This window comes from Ranitomeya variabilis, chromosome 1 (assembly GCF_051348905.1).
Source record: "Ranitomeya variabilis isolate aRanVar5 chromosome 1, aRanVar5.hap1, whole genome shotgun sequence".
Taxonomy (NCBI): Eukaryota; Metazoa; Chordata; class Amphibia; order Anura; family Dendrobatidae; genus Ranitomeya; species Ranitomeya variabilis.
Window position 1 is genome coordinate 995,270,937 of NC_135232.1, and position 12,034 is coordinate 995,282,970.

At 44.0% G+C, this 12,034-nt stretch overlaps 1 protein-coding gene across 1 annotated transcript in view; it reads right to left on the minus strand.

Moving 5' to 3' along the window:
- Positions 1 to 12,034, minus strand: part of DDX60 (DExD/H-box helicase 60) — a 288,318-nt gene that overhangs the window by 186,348 nt on the left and 89,936 nt on the right. The window contains exon 14 of the mRNA XM_077279474.1: positions 6,717 to 6,969. Coding sequence (XP_077135589.1) covers positions 6,717 to 6,969 — 253 coding nt within the window. The remainder of the gene's footprint in view (positions 1 to 6,716; positions 6,970 to 12,034) is intronic.

Below are 12,034 nucleotides of genomic sequence, written 5' to 3' on the forward strand. Positions count from 1 at the left end.
CTAGCTGTATCATTCGGATCCCTAGAACAACGATCGGGAGAAGAAGGCTGTCAACGGCAGTTACTAATAATCATTGATCTGGAAGGAACTCTCCCGGATGAGGAAGGAGCTCAGAGACTACCCTCTGAAAGCCTGTTTGACCTACAGAAAATGAGCAAAGCAAAGGAAAACAGCTTCCATTGCTGTCACCATTTTTCCTCATGACCCTTCCAGCAATCGAATGGAATGAGGGAATGAGAGGTCAAGTAAGAGAGTTCTGAGTTGAAGAGCCACGGCCTTGTCTCAATGGAGAATTACCAACCCCCTGGAAGTGTCCAGGATCATCCTTAAAAAGGGTATCTGCTGGGCTGGAAATGAGGAAAAACTTGTCTAGATACAGCTGCCAATCCAGGTGAGAGGGTATAGCAATTGATATAGACAACTCAGCGTAGTCATAGAAGAGTGGCTAGAAAGTCGACCGGACAGTGCAGGACGACGACGCCTCTAGGGTGCATGAGGAACATATAGGAACGTGAAAGTAAGCATCACGAATGTTGGTGGATGCCAGAAACTCCACCCTTTTCTGCTGAAGAAATAGCTGAGTGGAGAAACTCCATCCGAAGAAGGAGGACCTTGTCAAGCTTGGTAGAAGTTTGAGGTCCAGGATTAGTCTTACTTTTCGGTCCCTCTTTTTGGAACCAAGATCCCTTAGATCTAGACCGTACTGAAAAACTCTTCCACTGCTGGTTGGCTATAGGCAACATGTGATCCTACGGAGAGATGTGAGAGGCATTTTTGAACGCAGAGTACACTTCCATTCTCTGAGCTATAATGTCCTTCTGGATGTAATGGTATTTGCTGCTGACAACGCCGCGCAACTAGCTGCGTCCAAGAGGCGTGAACCAGCTAGTCTCCTGCTCAAGTAATTTGATTGACCAGTTGTACTGTCTTCGGGAAAAGGTTACTGTTGTGAATAGTGTTGAGCATTCCGATACCGCAAGTATCGGGTATCGGCCGATATTTGCTGTATCGGAATTCCGATACCGAGTTCCGATATTTTTGTGATATCGGAAATCGGAATCGGAAGTTCCCAGTGTATGGTTCCCAGGGTCTGGAGAAGAGGAGACTCTCCTTCAGGCCCTGGGATCCATATTCATGTAAAAAATAAAGAATAAAAATAAAAAATATGGATATACTCACCCCTCCGGCGGACCCTGGACCTTAGCGATGTAACCGGCAGCCTCCGTTCCTAAGAATGCAGTGAGTGTAGGACCTGCGATGACGTCGCGGCTTGTGATTGGTCGCGTGAGCGGTCACATGAGCGGTCATGCGACCAATCACAAGCCGCGACATCATCGAAGGTCCTTCACTCTGCATTCTTAGGAACGGAGGCAGACGCTTGGACCGTGGAGAGCCAGGGGCCGTCCGAGGGGTGAGTATATCAATATTTTTTATTTTTATTCTATACTTTATACATGAATATGGATCCCAGGGCCTGAAGGAGAGTTTCCTCTCCTTCAGACCCTGGGAACCATTCCGATATTTTGTGTCCCATTGATATGCATTGGTATCGGGTATCGGTATCGGCGATATCCGATATTTTTTGGGTATCGGCCGATCCAATCCGATACCGATACCTTTGCATATCGGAAGGTATCGCTCAACACTAGTTGTGAATCAAAGTAGTAAAGGTCTTCGACCAGGAGACCATTGCTCTAGCAACCCAAGGGGTGGTTAAGGAGAGCACTAAACCCGAGGCTGCAAGACAGAACGAATCAGATCTGCTATCTGATAGTCCGTAGTAATTTTAATTGATAACCCCTCGGGCAGGAATACTGGTAGGTATGCCACAGGAAATTTTCCCGTTAATCTGCCAAGTGACAGAATCACCGGCGGCATCCAGAAGGTCAGAAAAAGCAGTCTCTTGCAACCTCTGCTCTCTTTTGACAGTGCGGAGTTAAAATTATGAACCCTTGATCCACTACCCTCTTAACAAGGAAGTGGAGAGGGATCGTCCGCCTTCTTGCCTCCTCTGCTAAATAGTGGTTATGCTGAGGGGAGTGCTTGGATGCCAAAAAAGGGTTGCCATTGTACATCCACAGAGTTCAGGTCTCCGGGTGGACAGGGCTGGTTCCGGTGTTAGATCTGGCTGTAGAGGAGTATACATGGAGGAGACACTCCATGTGCTCGTCTATTGATAATGTGGGGAGATCGGTGCCCTTTAAAAGGACCCGTCGCCCCTAAGAATCAGACCAGGCATGGCATCTCACATCATAGGGAGGTATACGTGGAGGGGATACCCCATGTGTTTGCATATTGGCTGAAAAAAAAAATTATATGTTGGTGTCGACCTGAGCCTGCCTCCAGATATTTGGCCGAAAATCTGTGGGACTTAGATCCTTCTGATTTAGGCTGTTGTAACCGCGTTTTTCCCAATGGGTTGGCTCTGTAAGAGATCTGACAAGTTCTGTCTTGATTAAGTCAACCTGGGCCAGCGGGGTTTGCCACTGTGATCCTCCTGAAAAGACTTAAAACGTGCCTGAAACTGGAGACGAAATGATGTCTATACCTTGCTTTCTCCTCCTGTGTTATCAGAAATGAGCTGATCCAATTTTTCGCCTAATAATCGGCCGCTCTGATAGAGCTGAGCAGTAAGAGACTTCATCCAAGAACACATTAATCAGATAGTCACCTGCTAGGGCGACCTGATTCGAAATCCCGGTCACCTCTGATTGCAGATCCTTATCCTGTTGAGCTCTCCTCAAAGACTCTGATCAGGATATGGTCTTGGCCACCCAAGACGCCGCAAAAGAGGGCGAGAAGGTTGAGCCTGAGGCCTCAAATACTGAACGCACCAGGCCTTCTATAAGTTGATCGGTTGGATCCCTAATAGAATAACCATTAGGAATGGGTAATAACGTCTTTAGAAGCCAAACGAGATACGGGAGGGTCTACTGAAAGGGATTCCGCCCACTTCCTACAGGACTCCTGGGCGAAAGGATATCTGCATTTTGAACTCTCTGCCCCAAGAACGCCTATCTGGCCGCTCCCAGAGATGCTGTAATAAATCCTCAAACTCAGGATGAGAACAAAAACTCTATGGGGCTGCTTAAAAGACACCTTATGACCGGAAGCCATGGTGGATATGACCTCTACCCCCAGGTTTTGGTTGACGGCTTCAATAAGGCTGTCTACTGACTCTTAGTAATCAGGCGCCTCTAAATTGAGGGACCCTTCGGAATCGTACTCCGAACCATGTTCACAAATCTCCGCTGGTGAGGGTGAACGAGAGACGGAACTCAGGGATGCAGATTCACCCGACGGACTGGGAGACGCAGTGTGGGTTCGTTTCCCCTGTGTCTGCCTAGTGAGGGAGCGGCCCCTGCAGGCCGGAGGCTCCTATGAGTCAGAGGACCTCTCCAGGGCAGGCGAACCGCTGCCCCTGGACCTAAATGGGGTCTGAAGGGACTCAATTGCCTTTGTTAGGGACGCCATAGATTGCGACAAAGACAAAGCCCATTCTGGGGGGAAGACTACGCTTTTTTCTCCGGACACACTGGGCTGAGTCACAGGGTAGGGCTCCTGAGCGCGCTCGGAACCGCAGGCCTCACAGAGACGATTACTCTGGGCAAGAGGAAAAGCAGACCGACAGGCCACACATGCGGCATATATAAAAGCGTATGAGATTTGGTCCTTCTAGACATGCTGGACCTGCTGCTGTTATAATCAGAATTTGGATGAGCTGCAGGAATATATATATATTGCAGCTGCCAGGTTGGGGGGAGTAGCACTTACCCCAGTCCTGTGTCTCCGGCTGTCCTGTGGAACCCGTCACTGGAGGAAGCATCAGTGATGTCCCATATAAAAAATGAGCCCAATTGGTGGATGGTCCTGCTGGAAATGGCGGAGTTTCGACTCGCAGCCTATCGGAGGCCGAAGCCGGGGGCTAAATTTTTCCCCCCGGCATCCGCCCGAGGATGAAGTGGCAGAGCCGCCGGAAGATGATGCGGCTAAAAGGGGCGGGACTTCCGCCTGCGGCCTAACTGCACCAGAAGCCGGGGACTAAATTATGAGGCCCACCCGAGTATGGAGGGGGCGGACCCAGAAGAGGGAGGCAGGAACGGGATCTCGGCCCGCAGCCTGGTGCTGCCAGCAGCAGGGAACTCCCAGCACCTGCCCGAGAACACAGTCATGGGGCTGGAGGGAGGCTTCCCATCTTGAACGGCAGGGGAAAAACTGCGCCGCAGCAGGAGCCCTCCCAGCCCCCCACCTCGCATGGCTCCAGAGATTAAGGTTATATGGGGGCTGTATAAAGGACGGTGCAGGCACCCTAGCTCCTTCTTCCCTTCAGGGGATGAGGAGATTGACCGTCCGCCTCCTTCCATCACCGTTGTCTCAGCATTGGTGATGCAGTGGGGACCGCACAGTCTGTCCATATGCTTCTGTACAGCCTAGAGTTTCGTTACCTTAGAGTGGTCAGGGCTGAGTCTGGCATATTGTCCCACATTGCGGGAGAGGATACGTGGAGGTGACACTCCACGTGCTCGCCCGTTGTTGGTTTGGGAGATCGGACCCCTTCAAAAGGGTCCGACACCCCTGTCTCGTCTTCCATGGTGAAAAAGAAAAGAAAAAATGGGAGGTCTGGAAACCAGACCTGTGACACTAAGCATGAACTGGTTAGCTGAGAGCCAGCAGGAAGGTGTATACTGCTGGAGAGGAGCTAACTTTTTTTGTATCACTTAGTGTCAGCCTCCTATTGGCAGCAGCATACACCCACGGTCTGTGTCCCCCAATGAGGCGACGGAGAAAAAAAGTTGCAATTATGATATGGTTTCATATTTGCAACTTTTCTTCCTGGACAATTTAACTTGTTTTGACCATAGATTTCAAGTGTAAGGCCGGGGTCCCACTTGCGAGTGCAATGCAAGAAACTCGCGCGAGTCTCTCACCTCAATACCCGGACTGCCCCTAATCCAAATTTTCAAATTGTTTGTGCAGGTAAGTCTATAATACAGCTCCATGTACATATTAGCAATAATGAGGGAATGAAAAACTGTTTTTTGCTTTATGACTGTATTATGCGTCCTCTATAGCTACACTCCTACGTGCTCTTTGTGCACACAAACTCATACGCGTTAATGCGACTATACCCACATGGCTTTTAGATGGATTTGTGTCTGTACTAGTGATGAGCGAGTGTGCTCGTTACTCGGTTTTTCCGAGCATGCTCGGGTGTTCTCCGAGTATTTTGGGCGTGCTCGTAGATTATGTTTGTGTCCCCGCAGCTGCCTGATTTGCGGCTGCTAGACAGCCTGATACATGTGGGGATTTCTTAACAAACAGGCAATCCCTGCATGTGTTCAGACCGTCTAGCAGCCGCAAATTATGCAGCTGCGGCAACGCAAACATAATTTAGGAACGCACCCAAGATACTCGGAGAACACACGAGCATGCTCGGAAAAATCGAGTAACGAGCACACTCGCTCATCACTAGTCTGTACCATTCAAATCTGATGGATACTATCAAAAATGGATGCGACACAGAAGTCATTGTGCCAACAATTTCTAACACTTCTAGACTTCTAGAGGATAAGTACATTCTCTTAAGTCATTACATATATTCCATGCATTGACATGGAGATGGATCTGGTCTGCTCTGATGGGACGAGCAATGCGCTATGTATCAAACCTGATAATGTGATAATAACTGGCCTTTAGTATTTTGCTGAATAAACTTTAGATTGTTGAATTTGCACACATTTGGTTTTCCAGGCAGCCATGTACCTTCTTATGTACAAGAAATCTAATTGTAGCCTATACTTTCTATTCGATCCTTCGCACAATAATGAGACTTACAGGTTTTGTAGGATCCTTTCAATGTATTAGTAGCCAATGCTAATGTAAATTAGGAGTATAAAAACATAGTACCAGAATTTGCTGTCACGCTGGGTTTATATGACATTAACAACAACTCCTAATGAGAACCTTCAGGGAGTCCTCTGATTATGTCCATCTTCCAGACCTACACTATTATCACCCTGTTGTCCCACTCTTTAGCGCTATGGGGTTATCTGGCAAAAATGTACTTCCTTAGATTTCCTCATACACCTAATGTTTCAATAGTTTATAAATCATCAAGATTTCACCCCAGGTAACATTGCAGGTGAATTCAGGTGGTGGGAGAATAAAGACCTTAATAATATATATGTCTAGGTTATAATATGCCTTCTACTGAATGTTAACGGTATCAACACAACTCATTTCCTTCCCTTCCTTCCTCAAATGGATCCATGGAGCTCTCAATGGGAAAACAATATTTGTACATATTATTTAACTTATTGTGGTGGAACAGGCACAATTTCCATCATCTTCACTCCTTTTACTCTCACATAAACTGTCCTATGTTTAAATGGGAGAAGGACTCAGAGATAGAGAATGGCAGAGGCTATTGCTAAACTTTATATGAAAAAAACATTGTCTGAATCGGGCTACAAGCTTCTCCTTAGAAGGTACCTCTCACCTCAGATACTGGGGCAGATATTCCCAGGATCTTCTCCCTGTTGCTTTAGAGGTTGTGGAAGCTGGACTGTATACATTATATTTAATTTTACGTCTAATTTGCAATCTCTTATTGAATTAAACACTTATAAGATGCTATTTAAATTGTCATAATAAAATCATTGAAACAGAAAAATATAAAAACAGAAGTTTTCAATTTCTGTAATAAAATTACCTACATTTCATTTTGCACTCTTCAGTCCATTTATCAAAGCAAATTTTTAGTGTTCTTATTTGTGCTTGGTATTTCACAGATGGTGTCTGCAAAGATATGATGAAAGTTTCCAGTTTTTTTAACCCAGAGAAGAAATCTGCCATGACTTCTTTTTCCAAAGATGAGGCCATAATCTTCCATTGCTGCTGTTCCTTTTTCTCCTCTGCTTCCTTACTCTTCTTTAAATTCTCTTCTATTATTTGATCCTTTTTTTTCTTCTGTAAAAGATGGAATGTGGAAATTATATGTGGAAACATTTATTTTATTTAAGAAGTTAGGTTTATAAAGCTTAAAGGAAACTGTCAACACGATTTTGTAATGTAAAGTAAAGACATGGCTATTATGGGGCTGTACTAATTACATCAATACCTTTAGTGAATAAATCCACTTTGTGGCTCTTCTTCCATCACCATTTGAAGTTTTCTGCTACTTAGATTTTGGTGCACAGGGACAGGACTGTGCACTGGGTCTTCTCTTCCCTGTCTGTGATTCCCTGCCTCTCCGCCTGCCTCCAGCCTTTAAATGACCCCCTTCTCTGTTTCAAATCTCAGCAGTGACCAGTCCTTCAAAGACCAAAGACACAGGAGCTGGGGAATCACAGACTGGAATCAGGTGGAGGGGCCAGGGAATCACAGGCGAGGAGACCTAGTGCACAGTCCAGCCTCTGTGCACTGAAATCTAAGTAGCAGAAATCTTTAAATAGTGATTATTAAAGAGCCACAAAGCGGATTTTTTCATCAAAGGCGTCAGTGCAATCATTACACCATTACAGCGATGTCTTTACTTTACATTAGAGTTGAGCGAATATGTTCGGAATCAGTCGCCGAATCTGAATTTGCCATATTTGTGTCATATTGGTACCCTATTCATGCCGAATTTATGTTTGACAATCGATTCCAAACATATTCGGTCATTTCTACTCCCATTGATTCCAAAGACAGCAAAAATACTGCAAATACAATAAAGTAATCAGAACCGAATTTTGAAAAATTCGCTCAACTCTACTAAAGAGCAGACAATCTTGTGAGATTTGATTTTTTTTTTCATGAACTTTTACTATTTCTAAAAATTTAGAAAGGGAAATTTCAAAATGATACAGCGGACTCCTAAAAAATATGCTACACAAGTCTAACTTTTTAATTGCCTGGGAAAAAGTAGCCAATACATCATTCACCTGAATAACTATCTTTCGATGTTTGCATGAATTTTCTCAGTGTATAAAAATACAAACAAAAATAAAACAAAAAGGAAGCATCAAATTTCCGCCGAACTTAAAAAGACGATACCAATTGGAGATGCAGTTGTGTAGTTGCGATCCTCTAACATTTTTTATTACATTTTGGCAAACATTCACAAATTTTTAGCATAATGGGATAGTCTAGTTCACTAAAAATGACATAAAATCTACAACACATCACACTTATTTAACGATTGTGACAGAGTCACTGGCAATGTATGCGAGGGGAGATATGTGTCACAAAGGTTGCTATCTTCTGTGATGTGAAACCCAGAAGTTCTCTCCAGCATGTTATGTGCTGAGGGGTTAACCAGCCATGACATCTTTGGGTTTTTTGTGAGTAGGTGTAAGAGATGTGGTGGATAATCAGATGTGTTGAGGCGTGGAATCAGTCTTTTTCCAATTGTACTTACTTTTAATATGCTAACTGATTCCTTCAGAGTCTGAGCTGCAGCTCTTTTTGCTTGGAATTTCTCTGAGCATTTCACAGTCTGACCCTGAGGTAAATTTGCTGGGACGTTCACTCGTGGGAAGATTGTCAACTGCCCTGAATGTCTTTCACTTGTGAATAATTTTTCTCACTCTAGAAAGATGAACTCAAAATTGTTTGGAATGACCTTATAACCCTACCCAAATTAATGTATAACAATTGCTTCTCTAAGATCAATGTGATGTCGTCTCTCCATGCCATTGTATTAACATATGTCTGAATGGTCCAGACCAGCAAACTACCAAAACTTCTGCTTTTATTGAAGAGATCACACTTGTTAATGAAAATTTAATCAATGACATTTGATTAGAGTCACATAGCTGTAATTTACCCTCTTATTACTGATGGAAAAAGTAAGAATGTACTTAATTTTTCACATTGCTCCCTCATTTTGACCAACTTTTTGTAAAACAATTAATGACAGTGTAATTTCTTATAGTAAATATAAGAAAACTGACTGAACAGCAATCTAGTCTGAACTGGTGCATAACCAAAAAAGTCTTACATAGCAAATAGATCAATGGCTGCACTCAACTGTACTAAAGCAAGGAAATGTGCGATACATACGTAATTTCTCATGCATTGTTGTTCATCTGAAGATGCGTTTACCTTTTTTTAAGATCTTCTAAGGTCAAGCTGTTTTATATTATTCCCTCATATGTAAATCCATATAATTCAAAGAGGGTGTACATAAATTTTCTCATGAATGTACTGTGCATACATTTTCCTCCCCAAACAGCTACAGTGGGATAATCACTATTATATTTACTATACAACACTTTTGATAGTATTTTCTTTTGATTCTGCTTGTCAAGTTAAAAGAAAAAACTCACTGGCTGTATTATCTACACCATAAATATATTTTGCATATATTTTTAACCCCTTAATGACCGCCAATACGCCTTTTAACGGCGGCAGTTAAGGATACTTAAACCAGAGCGCGGCTTTTTAATGGCACTGAGGAATAAGGGTATAGCGCCCCCCAGAGTTGGAATTTCTCCAGGGTCTTGGCTATGGGGGTAGCTGAGACCCCAGAGAACATGATTCGGGTTGGTTTTACCGACCTCGGTGTTGCGATCGCCGTTATTAACAGTTTAACGGTGACCACAAAAAAAAGTCTGATTTTCCATTTAATTTCTCTCTCCTCTGAATTGATCGCACATCAGAGGAGAGAGAAATGGGGTCCCCCGATCTCCCCAATACCTCTGATGTCCCTGAATCCCCCCGTGAAGTCCCCGGGCCATCGGCATCTTCTTCCAGGAAGAAAATGGCGGGCGCATGCGCAGTGCGCCCACCAAGATCTGCTGTCAGGACTCTGAACATTTTGATTACCCTTTGTGCATTACTGCCCTTTTCCAAGATGGCGTCTTTGGTCTCATGTGCACTGTGTCTTCCTGCTATATAACTCCACCCCAGCCTTTAGTCTGTGCTAGAGTATTCTGCCTTGCATCCAGCTTCTTACCCTGGCGACTCCCTGGCTTTGCACCTGCACCTGCACCTGTGAACCTGTGTGGAGATCCTGCTACTCAGCTCTGAGTTTCTGCTGCATACATCCATCTGACCGCTTGTGTTTGTTTCCATCTGCATTTGCTGGACATGTAAGCTGTTGCTGCTCTGCTTAAACCTGAGATTATCACCCAGGCCTTCCTGGTTGAGCTAAGACATTGCTTTAACTGCCTTATAAGCATATCTATCTGTGTTTGAACTAAACAAGGACTTTTTCGTGTCAAGTTTCCTCAAGTACAACTGTGCTTCATAGACTTTCTGCTTGATTGCGTTTTTCCTCTAAACTTCCTATAGACTGTTAAGCTGCATTTTATATTTACACCAAGTGTTGTGGACTTGAGCTTTGCTCTGCACCTGTTTGAATCACCGTGTGATAATATAGACTTTACCACTTATCAAACTGTGTCCTGTAGTTGTCTTGTTCCACGCAAAGAGTCTCCTGAGTTATCCCCTATAATCATTACATCTGCCAGCTGGCACCCGGCAACAATAGGAAAATATTCTTATTGGTTAATTTTGATCACTGTGATAGACCCTATCACAGTGATCAAAATAAAAAAGTAAATAAAACCCCCTTTATCACCCCCTTAGTTAGGGGAAAATAATAAAATTTAAAAAAAATATTTATCTCCATTTTTCCATTAGGGTTAAAGTTGGGCTTAAGCAGGTTGGGCTAAAGTGAGTTGGGCTAAAGCTAGGGTTAGGGTTGGGCTAAAGCTAGGGTTAGGGTTGGGCTAAAGCTAGGGTTATGGTTAGGCTAAAGCTAGGGTTAGGGTTGGGTTAAAGCTAGGGTTAGGGTTGGGCTATAGCTAGGGTTAGGGTTGGAGCTAGGGTTAGGGTTAGGGTTGGAGCTAGGGTTAGGGTTAGGGTTGGGCTAAAGTTAGGGTTGGGCTAAAGCTAGGGTTAGGGTTCGGGTTAGGCTAAAGCTAGGGTTGTAGTTATGGTTGGGATTACGGATAGGGTTGGGATTAGGGGTGTATAACGGTTAGATTTGGGGTTAGGGTTAGGGGTGTGTTGGAGTTAGGGTTGGAGTTAGAATTGGGGGGTTCCACTGTTTAGGTACATCAGGAGGTCTCCAAAAGCTACATGGTGCCACTATCAGCGTACTCAGAAGAAATTGCACAACAAATTTTGTGGTCCATGTTCTCCTAATACCCTTGTGAAAATAAAAAAAATTAGTTCCAAAGTAAACTTTTTGTGAAAAAAAGTGCTAATTATGCAAATTGTCTCTTCAGAGAGGAAGAGAACTAGAACTCTAGTGCCACCTATTGTAAGTAGCAATCCGACAAGTCAATGTTGACCCTTTAACGAGCCTTGTCACATGACTTAGGATAAAAGCCAAACCAGAATCTCAATTTGCACTGTGTTTCAGGGCACTGCCCCTCGTCAGTGCAAGGTGGAGATCTGGTTTGGCTGAGTGAGAGGCGTCTGACCGATATCCAAGAAGTATTGTTTCTCCTTGAGGAGATTGACATGCTAAGCATGCCGAGATGAGGAGACTTAAAGCCGCAATGCTCCTCTTGGAAATATGCTAATTATGCAAATTGTCTGTTGAGAAAAGAAGAGAACTAGAACTCTAGGTCAACCTATAAGGGTACGTTCACACAGGACTTTTTTGCTGCTTTTTTTTGCTGTTTTTTTTATGCTAATTTAGGTGCGTTATTTTGGTGCGTATTTGGTGCATTTTTTGGGTACGTTCACACAGGACTTTTTTGCTGCAGATTTTTGCTGCAGTTTTTTGCTGCAGTTTTTTTTTTATGCCAATTTTCAGCTGCTAGGACACCTCACAATGGCTCTTCACACCTCACAATGGCTCTTCACACCTTACTACCAGGAACTCCCTCACAATAGATCACAATCAGGACACCTCACAATGGCTCTTCACACCTCACAATGGCTCACAATGGCTCTTCACACCTCACTAACCACACCCCTAAGCTCTTGGCTGTGAGATCCCTTCCTGCTGGCCATGATTTTCTGCACAAAAAAGCAGCAAATAATGCTACATGCGTTTTTGCAGCGTTTTTTTCATCACCCATTCAAGTCAATG